Here is an 18301-nt window from a genome sequence, read left to right as displayed (position 1 = left end):
TCACGTTTTATTACATGGTGCGTTATTCTGCTGAAAGTAGCAATCAGAAGATGGGTACACTGCGGTCATTAAGGGATGGACATGGTCAGCAACAATACTCAGGTAGGCTGTGGCGTTGACACAATGCTCAGTTTGTACTAATGGGCCCAAATTGTGTCAAGAAAATATCCCTCACACCATTACACCACCACCACCAGCCTGAACCGTTGATGCAAGGCAGGATGGATCCATGCTTTCATGTTGTTGACGACAAATTCTGACCCTACCATTCGAATGTTGCAGCAGAAATCGAGACTCATCAGACCAGACGTTTTTCCAATCTTCTATTGTCCAGTTTTGGTGAGCCGGTGCAAATTGTAGGTTTCTTTATTAAGAAAATATTTGTATAGACACAGTTGCATATTGTGTTTTTGACTAAAATATTGGCAATTGTTGACATTCTACAAGTGATCATGTCACTTAAGTTTTGTTAGCTATGTTAGAAGCTCAAGGATATAAGGAATTGATTAATCTGACACGTATTGAAGCATTGAATTATGATTTCTGTTGTTGTGTTTGACTCTTCACATCTAACAAAAAAGTCACTATTTTCTTGTGAGAGAGTAGATTCTTGTTACTCCCTCTTAATCCGTGTGTGACTGTGATAATTAGATTGTGTCAATAAATTCAAAATGGCTGCTGATTCTTTCTATCCATAGCATTCATCGGTCTAAGTATTTGTCGTATGCTTTATTATTTCTGTCATATTTAGGCTCTCAGTCCATTCCACTGTTTTAAACTAAAGCTGGCAATCAGAACACATTTCGTGCTACGTTTATCACCACCTTCAGTCAGGACAGATATCGGTCCCCTGGTATTTCAGTCCATGTTCGTTCCCCTTACCTCTCTAGATTACATTCAAGAATGTAATCAGAAGAGATGGCTTTAGACATCTCAACTCCAAATGATAAATGAGAGAGTAGTAGTCCTGAGGCACATCACAGAGTTAATCTCTGTTAAATCCAATCACGGTGAGCTGATTGTGACTTCTTAGAGTCGTACTGACGGGCAAGTGGTATCTGAATGCATCAACCAATGCTTGCAGACACGGACAGCACTCTTGCCTAGAGATCCTTTTTTCCTTTTCTTTTATTTTGTGCTGTGATGTACTGGGATGACATCTTGCACACTAGAAGCTCTTGAGTTTTTATTGTTGAGGGGATGAGTAAAAGAGAAGTCTCGTTCTCCATGTAAGTACTTGGGCTGTGTTTATGTCCTTGTAAACCTGTCTGTCCTAATGGCAAGCAGGTTACACTACAGAACAGTGTACAAGAGCCATCTTTGATCATAGCTATTACTGTGGATCCTTGATTTTGCAGATACAGTACGAGTTTGGACCATTGTGTTTGTGTTGCTTTGTAATTAAACTTAACAAAATCGGCTAACACTTTGCAATACGCGACAAGTAGTTAATGGAGTTGCTAACATGAACAAACGATGAACAATACATTAATTACAGTATTATTAATTTGATATGTCATGTCGCTCTTTTATCAAGCAATTTTAGGAAGTTTACTAAATTATGGTATGCAGGCTTGGTATGGAAGTGTTTCAGTTCAATCAAAAACACAACTTGCACGTCTTGTCAAAGTTGCCATAGAGTGATTGGTATAAAAGAGTATACATCACTTCAGTCAACCTATGGATTGTTGGTTATTAGGAATGCACAGGTAATAGCAAATGATTCAAATCATGGTTCATTTCCAATGTATGAAGTACTGCCATCGATAGAGATTTCCTTTGTGTAAAAGCAATCGTTACAAGAAGTCATTCATACCAGTGTCCATTAGTATTTTAAATAGTAAATTACCTTGAAGTTCTTTTAAATTTCATTGGCGTTGGTAAATGTTACATGTTGTCTTTTTTTGAACTTTGTTTTGAGTTCAAGACTAATTTCCTGAAAAAGGACAATAATGTACAACTCAACTCAGCTTAATCAATCTTTGTTAATTTTGGTTCATGTTAACTGGCAGTGCATTAACTAATGTTAACAAGCTTTTTTTAAATTATAACAAGCTGGATTTTAATAATGCATTACTAAATGTTGAGCTAGAGTTAATAAATGGTTTAGAAGTATTGTTAATTGTTTGTTCATGTTAGTAAATCTATGAACTTTTATGTTATCTATATGTGTACCACTTAGTAAAGTGTGACCCAAAATTACATTATAAGAAAGGTGTACCTCAAGGCTCAGTCTTGGGTCCATTTTTATTTTTTTAGTTATTGCTTCGCCAATTCCATAATCTTTTGTATTACTACAAAATATAACGCTAGCCTTCTTAGGCAGAGGACATTAGTATAGAATAATGACAATATAAGCTCATTTTGAAAACGTAGCCCTCTATAGATTTCTGGAGATTGTGTAGCCCCGCCAGTCCTACACCACCCAACCCGCTCCGAGCTGGTATCGAACCGGCGACCTTCCGCATGGGAGTCGGTTGCTCTAACAAGAAGGCTAAAGACCATGGCCTCTAGCATCTGTCGCTAGAGCACCTTTAGAGGTCAGGAGTGAGGTTTACCTGCACAGCACTTACTAGCTGGCCTCCGTTACACTCACCCCCTAAACCTTACTCCCATCCGGGTCACAGCACCAATATAACCCCGCCGGTCCTGAACCACCCGACCCACTCCGAGCTGGTATAGAATCGGCGACCTTCCGCATAGGAGTCGGTTGCTCTAACAAGGAGGCTAAAGACCATGGCCTTTAGCGTCTGTTGCTAGAGCACCTTTAAAGGCGGGCCTCTAGCTGGCCTCCGTTACACTTGTAAGTTATGTAGCCAGAGGTACGTATCTTTAAAATGGAAGCTACGAGGCAGTATGACGTTGTTCCTTTTCACACTAGAAGCTGACCGCTTACCTTTGTATAAACGGCTTTCCTGCTGTTACCAGTTTGTCCAGTGGTTTGTAGCGTATGTCTGCGGATTTGAGGTGCAGAGAGGGGTTGATCGTGACAATAGGGTTTGAGTCTGGCAAAAAGGGTTCCAGAAAACGGGTAAGACAAAAGACAACAAGTAAATAACAGGATGAGAATATTGGAAAAGTGGTCAAAATCAGGGGGCTCTTCTTTTTCTTCTGGCCAATCGGTGCTTTTGAATACACTCTCTGTTGGGTTTAGTGAATGGGGTGGGTGTGGTTATCGGTTGGTCTGTCAGTCAGTCAGTCGATATCGGCCTCTGGTGGATTTACGTGAGAAGAGCAGCCGTGAATGACACTCGCGAGAGAAATTTGAGATTTCAAAAAGCATACATAGCGGCTTCTGGTGGATTCATGAAAACAAAAACTGCAGAAAAACGTACCTCCTGGGACTTATTTGCCACTCTCCAGAAATGTATATAGGGCTATGTTTCTGTCTTAACTTTTGAAGTAACACAAACAAATTGGGATATATCGTGGATGATATCTTTAACAAGAAAATATCTGTACAGTATAGACACAGATGAACGTTTGTTTTTGACTAAAGTATTAGCAATTCTGCAAGTGATCATGTTACGTTTTAATAGCTAGTTACACGCTCATTACAGCATATCAGTATTGAATCATGATTTGTGTAAGATTTGACTTTACATTTAACTAACAAAACATGTCACTATAATCTCTCGTGAGAGACTAGCTTCCTGTTGCTCTCTTGTAAATCCCTGCGTGACTCTGATAATTAGTCTTGTGTTGAACCCATGTAGTTAAAGCAATCTCCAACCTGACGTGACCCACTGGTCTATTTGACTTAAGGAGACACATTTCAGTTAGATTTACAGGGCATAATGTTTAATTACTGGAAAAGTTCCAAAATCATTTACCACCAGAATGATAGGCAGGACGTTTAAGCTGTCAAGAAAAATACAAAAGAGCATCAAATAAGTTGAGTATAAGCAGTGTTTGAGGTGTTAAGTATTCAGAGTCTTAAACAGCCACACAGACGATTTGTGTGAGAAACAGACATAACACAGGGCATAAACCAGAGTTTCTGTAAGCCTCATGTTAATCTCTAGAGTACCATTTCAACCTTCACATCCCCAAAATGATCTAGCTTTATCAGATTTATTAAAGAAAGGGTCCAGTGTTCTTATTTTCTCTAAAACCAGTGAGGCGTAAAACCGTGAGGCGTCTCATAGGTGGGTTGGTGGGCTTACCTTCTACACACTTATGTGCTGAATACCAACAAAAGAGACATCTGATACGGTTTTGATACAGTTTTGACTCTTGTCTTGACTGGAATCTTTCATTGTTCTTTTGGTACAATAACCTAAGTGGAACCTCGAGGCCATTTAGGTTCATTGTCAGTAATACATGTACTGTAGCACATAACTTTCTGCCAACATGACACTTAAACTTGTAAAATCTACTTGAAGAACAAAAGTTTCAACCTTCAACCTTAATTCTTAATCATAGTCATTTCCTATTACTTACATGTGAATTTACTGCACAAAATGGTGCCCCAAATGAAGAATTTTGATCAGGAGAAACAATTCCTTCTAAATATGTCATTTAAATGCACAAAAATAGTGAATTTAAATGTGTTTTGAATGTCATTTGTAATATTCAGGAGGTCTTTCTATGGACTGTATCCCTACAAGTCAAGCATGATTGGTCTCGAGTCGCTGGCGGATCCGTCTTCTGATTGGGACATTGTGGAAACCATTGGAAAAGGAACCTATGGCAAGGTCTACAAAGTCATCAATAAGAAAGATGGAAGTCAAGCAGCCGTGAAAGTTTTGGATCCCATTAATGTGAGTCGTTGCTAGGATTTCTGATATTTTGTTCAGTTTCGGAACATGGAAACTGCTTCTTTCATGAATATTACCCTATTTCATAGTTGTATTTTCCACATCTTTTAAATTATTTTAATAGAGTAGACAGAGCAGGACAGCGTGGTGTGGTTTGGTAGGCTTTTATGTGCGTTTCCACTGTCAAAAGGGACCAAATGTACCGTACCATTTTTTGGGTACCCTTTCGAAAGGGTTCCTAGCACAACAAAAGAGTACCAAAGGGTAGAGTGAGACGCGCAGCTGAACGCTATTCGATTGTTAAGTAGTGACGTATCGGTGACGTATGAAATACCATTTCCGGGTCATTTGAATTGAGGAAATACTTGTTTGATGAGTCTCCCCATACAGTTTGATACAGCTCTTGGATCCGAAATCCATGCACATGATGTCAAGCAGATGAGTTGAGTGAGAAATGTCCAACCCAGGCTCATTTTGAAAACGTACCTCTACAGAAGTTTCTGAAAACCGTGAAATACATCCCGGCGGCACATTTTTCTGCAGTTTTTGTTTTCGTGAATCCACAAGAGGCCGCTGTGTACGATTTTTGAGATCTCAAATTTCCCTCGCAAGTGCCATTCCTGCCTCCTGTTCTCGCATAAACTCACCAGACTTTTTGCCTGACTGAGCGAACAATCGACTGACCCATCTCCCTCTTCCCGAAACCCAACCAATTTTATCAATTGACCCGCCCACCCAGTTTCCTAAACCAAACCAACATGTTTTAAAAGCAATCCAAAAAAAGAAAAGCCCTCGTCTGATTTTTTTTACCACGTTTTCAGATTTTACCACATTCTCACCCTGCTATTTACTTGCTTATTTAATTTTTTTTGGATTCAAATTTTTTCTTACCTGCTTTCTGGAACCGCTCCACCGCACTCAAACCCTGCCATTGTGTTCAACTCCTATCTGCGTCTTTAGTTCGCCGACGTGGCGCGCTAACAGTACAAACTGGTTGCAGCCGGAATGCTGTCCATACGGAGGTAAGCGCAAAAAGGAATGGCGTCACACCGCCCCGTAGCATTCGTTTAAAAAAATGAAATGCAGCCATACGTACCTTTGGCTACGTAATTTGCAGTCTCCAGAAATGTCTGTAGGGCTACGTTTTCAGAATGAGCCTGTGTTGGAAATGTCACTAGCGCATGCACAAGCCAGTAGAATGAAAACACAGGAAGTGACATTTTTAAATACACAGCTGAGACATTACATCATAATAATATATACATATAACAATGAGCCATGGTCGAGCCGAGCTCAAACAAACTTTGTTGTCATCTTGATGGACAGCCACAAAGCCAAAAAGAACAGAGTTTGTCATGTGTCTGAGGTGTCTAAAAAGCACAAGAGGATTCACTTTCTCTAGAGAGCTTGCCATGCGTCTATAACGAACTTGAGCTCATAATAAAAACATGTGCGTGATTATTAAAGTACTCACACCGTTTCAGAAATGGACAAACACCAGAGTGAAGCGTCAAAAAACAAAGGAGCAAATGATTCCTTCACCAACCTAAAACATGAACTAACTGCCATGTTTAATTATTATCATCGTCTTTTGGACTACTATGAACTCGGAATGGCGGACTTACTTTTTAACAAGATGTTAACATGGGCTGGTGAAGAATAAAAATGAGAGGTTTGTACAGACTGCATAGGTTTCATATCGATTATGAACCCAAATAATGCCTAAATGTATGTTTTTGGTATTTTTGGTAACATCACAGAGACTGTAAGGCTCTGTATGTGTTCATATATGTTTTCTTTAATTATTTATTTCATAAAATCACAGACGTTACAGTAGGCTATTTCACATTATCATTAATCTGCAGCTATTATCAAATACTGTTCATCGAAGCATTTTATAAAATATAAAGCATTTGTTTAGTAAGAAGTGCTTCTCGATATTGTAAACTTGAAGCGAGAGTGATGTCGACTGCAACTGGTCGTACGTCATGCATAGCAAAAGGGTATCATTTGGCAGTGGAGACACAAGTCTGATAAGGGTGATCCGTACCAAACCGTACCATACTGCACTGTACCACTCAGTGGAAACAAAGCATTCGCTCTGCTTTCTACACTAAAGTGAAATCATTCATTTTAGGTTGTAATATTAACGCTATTTACATAGATTTGTCAAGATCAACTGAAAACAGAACAAAACAATCTTTAAAGATCTTTCTTCTCTTGTTCTCTGGCTTGTCTCAGAATCCCAGTCACACTAACAGAGTAAGTAGACATTCTTCCTGAATCCCACCCCTCCAGTTGATTTCTTATTACACCGCTGTTGTTTTTTTTTTTTTGGAATTCTCACCAGGATGTTGTGTATTTTTATGTCTAACCCCTATGAAAACCCCTGGTGTAGTGTGATGTCATTAGTGCTGCTTAATCCCCCATCACCCCCTGCTGCACAGTACACGCATGGCTGTCTTCATGCACGAAAGCTTGGGAGCATTTTATTGATTCTGGCATTACATGATCAGCAATCATTTCCTGCTTCAAAGGGTAGTTGTTCATGTGCTTGATTATAGAATCTAACAGGAAGACCATGTCATTTCATATAATCAATTCTATGAAACCACAGCAGAGCAGGATACTGTTTAAGGTACTAACATTTATGATTAATACGGTTGTGCTAATGATTGTGTCAGGATGTGGACGAGGAAATTGAGGCAGAATACAACATCCTTCGCTCATTGTCCAACCATCCCAATGTGGTGAAGTTCTTTGGCATGTTCTACAAAGCAGATGAGCTCTCCGGAGGGCAGCTATGGCTTGTTTTGGAGGTAAATTTCTGCTTGTTCTCCATGTATGTATACTACCTGACAAAATTCTGTAAGAGCAACAAATATTAACCTGACTTCTAGTTGATCATTTGGAAAAGTGGCAGAAGGTAGATTTTTCAGATGATCATCTGTTGAGCTGCATCCCAATCATCACAAATACTGCAGAGGACCTACTGGAACCTGCATGGACCCAAGAGTCACACAGAAATCAGTCAAGTTTGGTGAAGGAAAATCATGGTTTGGGGTTACATTCAGTATGGGGGTGTGCAAGAGATTTTCAGAGTGCATGGCAATATCAACAGCCTGAGGTATCAAGACATTTGTGCTGCCCATTACATTACAAACCACAGGAGAGGGCAGATTCTTCAGCAGGATAGCGCTCCTTCTCATACTTCAGCCTCCACGGTCAAGTTGCTCCAGGATTGGCCAGCCCAGTCACCAGATATGAACATTATTGAGCATGTCTGGGGTAAGATGAAGGAGGATGCATTGAAGATGAATCCAAAGAATCCTGATGAACTCTGGGAGTCCTGCAAGAACGCTTTCTTTGCCATTCCAGACGACTTTATTAATAAGTGATTTGAGTCATTGCAGAGATGTATGGATGCAGTCCTCTAAGCTCATGGGAGCACATGGGACACAATATTCATTCTTTTCCCACTGCACTATGACTTTATATTCTATACTGGACATTATTTCTGTTAACTGACAAGAATTTTGTCTGAGCAAAGTCAGACCTTACTGTTCTAATTAAATAATTAAAAGTCAAGACATGATCATATTTAATTTTGGTTAAATAAGCGTAATCTAGAGGCCTTTGCCTTTCATATGAGCCATTTCTGATACCAAATGATCAACTAGAAGTCAAGTTATTATTTATTGTTTCTAAAACTTGGATAGGCGACAAGACTTTTGTCAAGTAGTGTACTTAAACTGTTGTGTGTTTTTTTGTCCTTTTAAACCAGTCTGTCCTAATAGATAGCAGGTTAAGCTAGAGGATAGTGTACAAAAGGCAACTCCTAATTCTGTTTAGACCATTAAACATTGTGATTGTGTAGCTTAGTTAGTTATAAAACTTAATAAGACTGCATAGTAAGAAAGGTGTACCACTGGGCTCAGTCTTGGGTCCTTTTTATTGTTGTTAATGCTTCCAAACAGTCATGACAACAAGTGGTTTTGTTCATTTAACTTTTTAATAAGTTAATATGGTATACAAAGTTTAACTTAATATATCTAGTCAGTTTGATTGTTTGATTTTTATAATATATATACCTATAATGAATTTTTTATGGCTTGTGAACTAGCATAGACAATATATGTAGTATATGTAGTGCCTGTGAATGTTTATATATACACAGATAAATAATATGTCTGTTTCTCACTTAAGTATTGGCAGTTCTACAAGTGTTCATGTCGCTTACATTTTGTTAGCTAAGTTAGAAGATCAAATATATAAGGAAGTGATAAATCTGACACCTATTACAGCATGTTAGCATTGAATCATGACCTTTACATAAAAAAAAAAAAGTTTACAGGAAAAATTGTCTACATTAAATCGTTCCCCTGGGATTTGTTTTGCTAGTATCTGCTTGTTAAGTCCTGATAGATAATATCATTTTCAAATCTCTACTCCATGTCAAGTGAGAATCTCTAAGGATCTGATTATGTGTGCTATTCATTTACAGCACACTTTTAAGCCAAGCTTTTAAAACTCACTTTGGACAGCCATCTCTAAGCTCATGGTGTCACAGACACAAATATTTGAATTATTTAGAAACTATGGAATTACGAATGATGAGGTTAAAACTGTAACACTTTAAGTACGGTAACAATTTCTCACTATTAACTAGTGTCTTATTACCTGCATATTATTAAGATATTGGCTGTTTATTAGTACATATAAAGTACATATTCTGCATGACATTAATCTGCATCCCTGTTCAATACCCAATCATAAATGCTACCATAATAAACAGGCTAATTAATAAGCACTGAATTAGGAGTCTGATGCAAACGTCATGGTGATTAGTGTGAATTATACCTTAGAATAAAGCGTGACCCTATAGGTTTTACAAATACACTGACAGGTTTCCTAAAAGAAACGCTGCATGGTTTGTTTTATTAGCTTATGAATCATAAAAAAAAGTGCTGAAGTCTTACTAATGTACTTTCTGTTGTTTGGTTTTTCTCATTTCTTCTCTCTCTCTCTGCTTTTCATCATTACTTTCGCTCTCTGGCATTTCTCTCTTTAGTTGTGTAATGGGGGTTCAGTAACTGACCTGATAAAGGGTTTGCTGATGAGGGGAAAACGTCTCGAGGAGCCCATCATCTCCTACATCCTGTGTGGAGCGCTGCTGGTACGACACACACACACACACACACGCTGAAGTAATCTGCTCACCCTGCACAGGGATCGCTGCCTCAGCTCTCTGACCGTGCCAGAGTAGTTATTTTGGGCTGTGATCTTGAGGAGAGCGTTAAATATTTCTCTGCTTCATTCTCAGGGTCTCCAGCATCTTCACAACAACCGAATAATCCACCGTGACGTGAAGGGCAACAACATCCTCCTCACTACTGACGGTGGAGTCAAACTGGTGGACTTCGGTAATACTTAACGCCGTTTCTCTGCAGAGAGGCCCATTTTATTTAGATTTATTGATTTATTATTAATATTATTACTGTTTTTTTCTATCAAAACAATTACGGTAAACCGTAACCATGCTGGTCAAGATCCAAAATGAACACATGTAATTTATGAATTGATGTGACTTGGGTTTAGATTTTTAATATGTGTTTTAAAAAAAATATATTTATTAGTGAATTATTTTTTATTTTTTTATATATAGTTTGCTCAAATGAGTCAAACAAAACTAAATTCTCTTTAAGTTTTTAATTGAAGAGCATTTCCTGAAAAACTTATCAAAACTTATCAAAAATAAAAAGTTTACTGTGGTAAGAAAAGAATAAATTACTTGTGCCTTGGAAGACAAAACATAATGAATGCCTGGTGGCTTTTGGTTGGCTTTTGCTGTTCAGCTATAGCTGAAAATAAATGGGAGCCGAGATGAAAATCACAACAACCAATCAGAGTTAGAATATCAGAGTTTGCCCATCCCTGATCTAGCCACTAAATCAAAAGGTACGATTTGCAGTGAGATTCTGTTGAAATATCTGCTAGCTAAGGTTTTCACTCATTCATAATGTTTTAAAGACTAATTGTTTGCACCTTGACAGTTTTTTAATCTGAATTAGAATTAAATCTGATAAATATCCTTTACTGTACCTGTTTTTTTATGAATATCAGTAAATAAATAAATGATATATATTAATATATTAAAAATAGATTTGTTCTAGGAAAATGTTACATCGTAAAACATATCATTAGTGCAATATTTAAAGGTGCAGTATGTAAGTTTGACACCTATCGGTTAAACCAACACAATCTCACGGCAATTCGTAACTTTTTTTTTGTGGCTAATTCGTACGAATTCGTACGATCTAATTCGTACAATTTAGTACGATTTGCTCATCCTCCAATGACGGTTGGGTTTAGGGGCGGGGTTAGGTGCCACGCCTCCTTTTTAAAATCGTACCATTTCGTACGACTGAACTCGTACGAATTCGTACGAATTAGCCACTAAACTGTCAAAACGTAAAATACTTACGTTTTCTTGTGAGATCAGGCTGGTTAAACAAGTTATTCCACATCTAGTTCAAAACAAATGCAAGCACAGGTTGCCAAATTGACGACAGCAACAGCAGTGTGCCGGATGTTCGAGCCTCAAGGCTGATTTAAGTCATGTTCATATATGGCATGTGATAGAAGGAATAGTTTCCATATTAAAAGGAGATTTTGTCTTAATTAACACCTGAAATTTATTTTTTAGAAATATGGCTTGTATTTCTTGCAGCTGAACAACAAAAAACTGACAATGATCTCCTCAGGTACACCTCATGTGCTTTATTCAGTATTAAATGCTAATAATGTGAGTTTGAATGCCATTTTACATGACATTTATTGCCATACTACTGAAAGCAGCAGCAGATAGTTCACCTCAGATTTGTTTCAAATTGAACTTCAGAACTGTGACAGTGCAAGTCAGCATGTACATTTAATAATGTTTAAGATTAATATGTATTAATTAGTATCAAAACCTTACTATTTCGTTGGAGTGCAGTAAGTGCACTATTCTGTGCTTCTGAGTGGCTGTATTTAAAATTCTGTTGTGTTTCTGCAGAAGCATGTTGTTAGCACACGGGGTTACAATGTATCCTGCTCAACTAATGATTACGTTCTCTGTGTCTCATTTTGGAGGCTATTAATGTCCACCGGAGGTTGCATTTCGGTTGGAAACCTACACTTTGAGAGCCTTCTTGACGGAATGAATGAAATACGTGTTTTTTCACGAAGGCAACTCAGGGTGCTAACTATAATTGGCTAAGCTGGCATTAAGCGGGTTAAAGGAACCAAAACAAAGACAGACGTTCTGGCACTTAACACACTTTTCATTCATTCATTTTATTTTCGGCTTAGTCCCTTTATTGATCTGGGGTCTCCACAGTGGAATGAACCGCCAACTTATTAATAAAAAACAGAAATTAATCCTAAATGTAATTGGGAAACAAGCTAAAGACACAACTGGAGTGATGCTAAGATAATTTAAGAAATCTTTTGCATAAATATTAATTTTATTACAATTAAATTCTTTAGACAACTCTATAAAATACAAAAAAGAAGATGTTTATAGAATTATTAGTTGTGTGTTGTCTTAGACCCGACTCATGGCCAAGAATTAGCTTTATTAAGTCTTACCTCCCTGACTCATCATCCCTCCTTTTTGCTACACACAAAAAATCACTGTCATATTATTTAAACTTTGTTTTGTCGACTTGCAAAACTCACTGCGTGCCGACACGTCCGTATAAAAGACTGTTACGCTGGCTATTTTTTCGCCGTGCATGTTCACTACCGGGACTTAAACTGGGAGCAGAGCAGAGCGTCAAGCAGGAGTGGTGCGTGAGGTGCGCGGGTATGTTTTTTTTTTCTGCGCACATGCCCAGTTCTCTTTTTGATTACACTACATGCTTTCATCAGCGTTCGCACATACCTGTAGAGAGTAACGTCTTTATTCTGGGATTACCACTCTTAATAAATACACTTGCATATAAAGTAAATCGTATCTCAGAGCATTTACTGGGGCACTGGCGATTTAGTGCCCCAGTAAATGGGGTCTAGCGACGCCCCTGGTTCCACACAATCGATTTTATTAGTTAGGACAACATGAAGGAATTACTGTAGGTTCGTTTATTCATTTTTATAAATTTAAGTAGATCGAACAATTAAGTCGTCTCAAAATAAAACTCAATATTTCGTCACCTTGGAATTATAAGGTTCTATCTGCGTTCTGAATGATTTTGAGATATTGAGCTTCAAAGTTTTTGCATTCTACATAGCAAACAGCATGTGTGTAACATTTGTTTTTTTAAAATAAAAAGTGCTAAAATGTAAACAAATTAAAAAAAACATTACATAATGTAAATACGTTGTCATTTAATAAGAATATGTCAATAACCCAATTTTGACATAAATGTCAGATAGAGCCTTATAATTCTAAGGTGACGAACTGTGTGCGTGAGGCGCGCGGGTATGTTTTTTTTTTTCTGCGCACATGCTCAGTTCTTTTTTTGATTACACTACAGGCTTTCATCAGCGTTCGCACATACCTGTAGAGAGTAACATCTTTATTCTGGGATTACCACTCTTAATAAATACACTTGCATATAAAGTAAATCGTATCTCAGAGCATTTACTGGGGCACTGGCGATTTTTACTGGGGCACGTGGCCCAGTAAATGGGGTCTAGCGACGCCCCTGGTTCCACACAATCGATTTTATTAGTTAGGACAACATGAAGGAATTACTGTAGGTTAGTTCATTTTTATAAATTTAAGTAGATCGAACAATGAAGTCGTCTCAAAATAAAACTCAATAATTCATCACCTTGGAATTATAAGGTTCTATCTGCATTCTGAATGATTTTGAGATATTGAGCTTCAAAGTTTTTGCATCCCATAGCAAACAGCATGTGAGTAACATTTGTTTTTTTTTTAAATAAAAAGTCCTAAAATGTAAACAACTTAAAAAAACATTCCATAATGTAAATACGTTGTCATTTAATAAGAATATGTCAATAACCCAATTTTGACATAAATGTCAGATAGAGCCTTATAATTCTAAGGTGACGAACTGTGTGCGTGAGGCGCGCGGGTATGTTTTTTTTTTTTCTGCGCACATGCTCAGTTCTTTTTTTGATTACACTACATGCTTTTATCAGCGTTCGCACATACCTGTAGAGAGTAACGTCTTTATTCTGGGATTACCACTCTTAATAAATACACTTGCATATAAAGTAAATCGTATCTCAGAGCATTTACTGGGGCACTGGCGATTTTTAATGGGGCACGTGCCCCAGTAAATGGGGTCTAGCGACGCCCCTGGTTCCACACAATCGATTTTATTAGTTAGGACAACATGAAGGAATTACTGTAGGTTAGTTTATTCATTTTTATAAATTTAAGTAGATCGAACAATGAAGTCGTCTCAAAATAAAACTCAATAATTCATCACCTTGGAATTTGTCAATAACCCAATTTTGATATAAATGTCAGATAGAGCCTTATAATTCTAAGGTAACGAACTGTGTTGTTTCAGATCATATTAAATAAGTAGTTGGAACAAACAGCAACCATATTCTTTGTATGTAATATTTCATGCATAATAATAATGTTTAATAAACAGTATGATAATCCTCAACTGTAAATCTGAGTTGTCAGCAAATTCAATGGGTCTAAATTGAGGTGGAGCGTTCAAACGTGAGTGTGTGTGTGCGTTATCAGACACACCCTCACACACACACACCCTGGGCTGATCAGTGAAAGAGGTTAAATGGTGTTTTGCATGGAAAAGTGTGTGTAAGGGGGAGAAAGGGGTGTGCGGGCCTGAGGCGTGTTTGTCCCGTGTGCACGAGAGAAAGAAGTGGATCCCTGCTGGGAAGCAAAATGCCTGTAATCACGTAATGCTGATGAATTCAGGCGCTGCTCCCTGTCACGTCAGATTATCTGCCAGCTCCTAAAAATCTGATTCATACTCAAGGCTGGGAAGGTTCCTTTTAAAATGTATTTCACTACAGATTTACAAAAAAACGCATATTTTAAAAAGTAATTAGTAATGTATTTTATGAGTGCGCTGCATATTTTTGTCTAGTTTCTACTCCAAGTATCTAAATACTCTTAAATCAAGTAGCAATATCTAGACCAGTGTTTCCCAACCCTATTCCTGGAGGCACACTGACAGTACATATTTTGTACGTCTCCCTTATCTGACCCATTAACTTCAGGTGTTGGAGTCTCTTCTGATGTTATGATAAGTTGATTCAGGTGTGTTTGATTAGGGAGAGGTGGAAAATGTGTACTGTTGGTGTGCCTTCAGGAACAGGGTTGGGAAACACTGATCTAGACAAGCAGAAAATATTCTGTTTTCAGATATAATTTGTCAAAATTAAGTGTGTTTTTCCTTAAAACAAGCAAAATAATCTGCCAATAGGGTGCGTAGATTAATTCATAGATATTTGGACTAGAAAAAAGACACAAACTCTAACATCGTGTCCTAACTACATGCGACGCAAAACGTGATAAAAGCTATCTTTTCCATGTTAAAATGAGCTTCTGTCCTTACCATCTACGATAGCGACGCACAAAATTTCTATTTTATAAATAAATGCTTTCTATTTCCGCAACGACGCAGCAGAACAACAGCATAAAATACTATGACAATGATCAACCTCAGGTACTGATTATGGGCTTTATTCAATGTTAAATGCTACCAATGCTCATTTAAGTACCATTTTACATGAGATTTATTTCCATACTACTGAAAGCAGCAGCAGCAGACAGTTCACCTCAGATCCTGAAAATAAAATAATAAGCAAACATACAGTTTGAAAATGAAAGTCATAACTGTGACTCAACAACATCAGTCACTCAGTAACCTATTAATAATGTTAGAGGTTTAATATGTATTAAATTAAATTAAAAGACTTTACCCTTTCGTTGGGAGTGCTGTAGCTGGTATTTGAGGTTTCTGTCATGTTGCATCACTTTTGGTGGTGACCGCTAAATTGCTTGTCGCTGGGATCATGTCGCGTTGTGTTGTTAGGACATGGTGTTAGTAAGAAAATCTCTTCTTTTTTGCAGTGTGGAAATCCTTGCTGTTTCACGCTGCATCTTAAACTTCAAAATCAACCCAAACATTGCATAAAACTAGCTACAACAACTGGCAGAGTCCTCCAAATCATACAACAGTGGTACTTTCACATAGAAGCGAACAACACAATATAATTGCAACACAAAATTTGACAAGCAAGCGGTCGGCAATGAGCAAAGTTCACTAAAGATGCTTTTGGAGAAAAACACCCCAGGTCTATTCAGTTTGTGAATCATTCACACTGGTTTTGTTAAACAAAAGAAAGGTTCATTAAAGATTAACTCAAAAGAATCATCTGCTTATGATGAATCGTATCAAGACTTCAAGTACATCTGGAAAGCTCAGCTATTTGACTTCTGATTTCAAGTATGATTTGTATGGATCTGTTACCTGATTTAAGTGAATTCTAGAAAAATAATTTTTCAATTGAATTCTTAGAAATATTATATATAATGATAAACCTTCGACATTCAAAATATGAAAAAATTGAAAAAAGAGGAGTTACTGGATAGCATTTTTTAAGGATCAAGAATTACCTTGTGTTTTTATCAGATTGGACCTTAAATCCAGTGGTGGATTTCAGTGGTGATAAAATGTTCTTACAGGTAATAGATCACACTGGGATGTTGCATCTTTTGTCAGATTTATAAGTAAAATCCCTCCAGATCTTAAAACTTCCTCAAAAGAAATGCATTCCATGAATGGCTTTCTGTGTTGTCGATTTTTATTTCATTATGATGCTCACAAATTGCTATTTTTTTAACTGTTGCCTTATTGGTTAAAATCCAAGTGTTTCTTAATTATCAAATAAAAAATTTACATTCAAATTCAAAGTAATCACTTTGGTAATCTAAAATGCTTTTTGGAATTTACTACCTATTTAAAATGTATGCAACCCAGGCTCATTCTGAAAACGTAGTCCCGAGGACGTTTCTGGAGATCGCGAATTATGTAGCCGGAGGTACGTATGGCTGCATTTCATTTTTTAAGCGAACACTGCGGGGCGGTATGATGCCGTTCCTTTTAGCGCTCGCCGGCTGACCGATTACCTTCATGTGGAGGGCTTTCCCGCTGCAGCCAGTTTGTCCGGTTAGCTCATCCTGTGCGTCTGCGGACTCGAGACGCAGAGAGGAGCTGACCACGACGATGACGATCAGGTTCGAGTCCGGGGAAGAGTGGTTCCAGAAATCAGGTAAAACTAAAACAGAATCCAAGAAATAAAGTGAAGAAGTTCATAACAGGGTGAGAATGAGGTAAAATCCGAAAACGTGGTAAAAAAATAAAAATCGGATGAGGGCCTTTATTTTTCCAGACAGCTTTTGCAAATCGTTGGTTGGGTTTAGGGCGGGCGGGTCAATCGGTAAAATCGGTTGGGTTCGGGGAAGGAGGAGGGTGGGTCAGCCGGCCGATTGGCCGGTCGCCCAGTCAATCATTCGGCCAGTCGGACAGACAGACGTTCGTTCGACAGCGGCCTCTGGTGGGTTCGTGCGAGAACAGCGCGGGTGCGAACGGCACTCGTGGAAGACGTCCGAGAAGCCAAAAAGGCGCACACAGCGGCCTCTCGCGGATTCGCGAAAACCAAAAACTGCAAAAATACGTTCCTCCCGGGACGTATTTCACGGTCTCCAAAAACGTCCTCTGGACTACGTTTTCAGAATGAGCCTTGTAATAAAATATTTTTTTAATACACGTAAAGCGTCACTTGTGTTTCGTTACTCCCCATCCTATATACTTGGTCATATTTTATATATAAATGTACAATCATTGCAATATTATCACACTTACAATTTTCAGCGAAAAAAATAAATAAAACATCACATGCAATGAAACTTAGAGAAATGAATCTGATAAATGAGGTTTCTTTCTTTCAGGTGTCTCAGCTCAGTTGACAAGTGCCCGTCTGCGCCGAAACACATCAGTGGGAACCCCGTTCTGGATGGCTCCTGAGGTCTGTATTGTCATGACTATTACAATATAAGAGAATTGATCAGTTTTGTTTATAGATTCAAAGTTGACATCATCTGAAGACCTACCATCTTTTCTGAAGAGTTACCTGAAAGCTTTTAAAGAGAATCTATCTAAACTCTTGTTGCTGCACCATTGATATCTTATGAGTATGATATCTATGAGTTAGAAACTGAAAAGCAAACAGAGTTGGGTATAATTAGTGTATTTATTGCATAACATTCAGATTCAACTGGAGGACAAGATTGTGCGATACATTATTTTAATTCTTGGCTATAATAGATGACGTTTCAATGCCGATTTAAACTGGGGGAGTGTTTCTGACGTTATCTTTATCAGAGTTTAGGAGAGAGGTGGAGAAATTGCTATACACATTCTGTAGTGGACTTTGCTATTGTAGTTATTACCAGAATCTCTGAGTTTTGCGACATTAATGCATGATAAAGGACTGGTTGAGTACACTGGAGTGACAGTAATCAATGCAGAGCTTAATTG

The 18301-nt window shown here is 37.9% G+C and overlaps 1 protein-coding gene across 1 annotated transcript in view; it reads left to right on the top strand.

The window, feature by feature from the left end:
• Positions 1-18301, top strand: part of LOC130234505 (myosin-IIIb-like) — a 41823-nt gene that overhangs the window by 17004 nt on the left and 6518 nt on the right. The window contains exons 3-7 of the mRNA XM_056464722.1: positions 4580-4763; positions 7445-7579; positions 9832-9936; positions 10084-10183; positions 17713-17789. Coding sequence (XP_056320697.1) covers positions 4580-4763; positions 7445-7579; positions 9832-9936; positions 10084-10183; positions 17713-17789 — 601 coding nt within the window. The remainder of the gene's footprint in view (positions 1-4579; positions 4764-7444; positions 7580-9831; positions 9937-10083; positions 10184-17712; positions 17790-18301) is intronic.

Source organism: Danio aesculapii, chromosome 9, assembly GCF_903798145.1.
Source record: "Danio aesculapii chromosome 9, fDanAes4.1, whole genome shotgun sequence".
Classification (NCBI taxonomy): Eukaryota; Metazoa; Chordata; class Actinopteri; order Cypriniformes; family Danionidae; genus Danio; species Danio aesculapii.
Note: the sequence above shows the minus strand (reverse complement) of the source record. Positions and strands in the feature narration are given on the sequence as shown.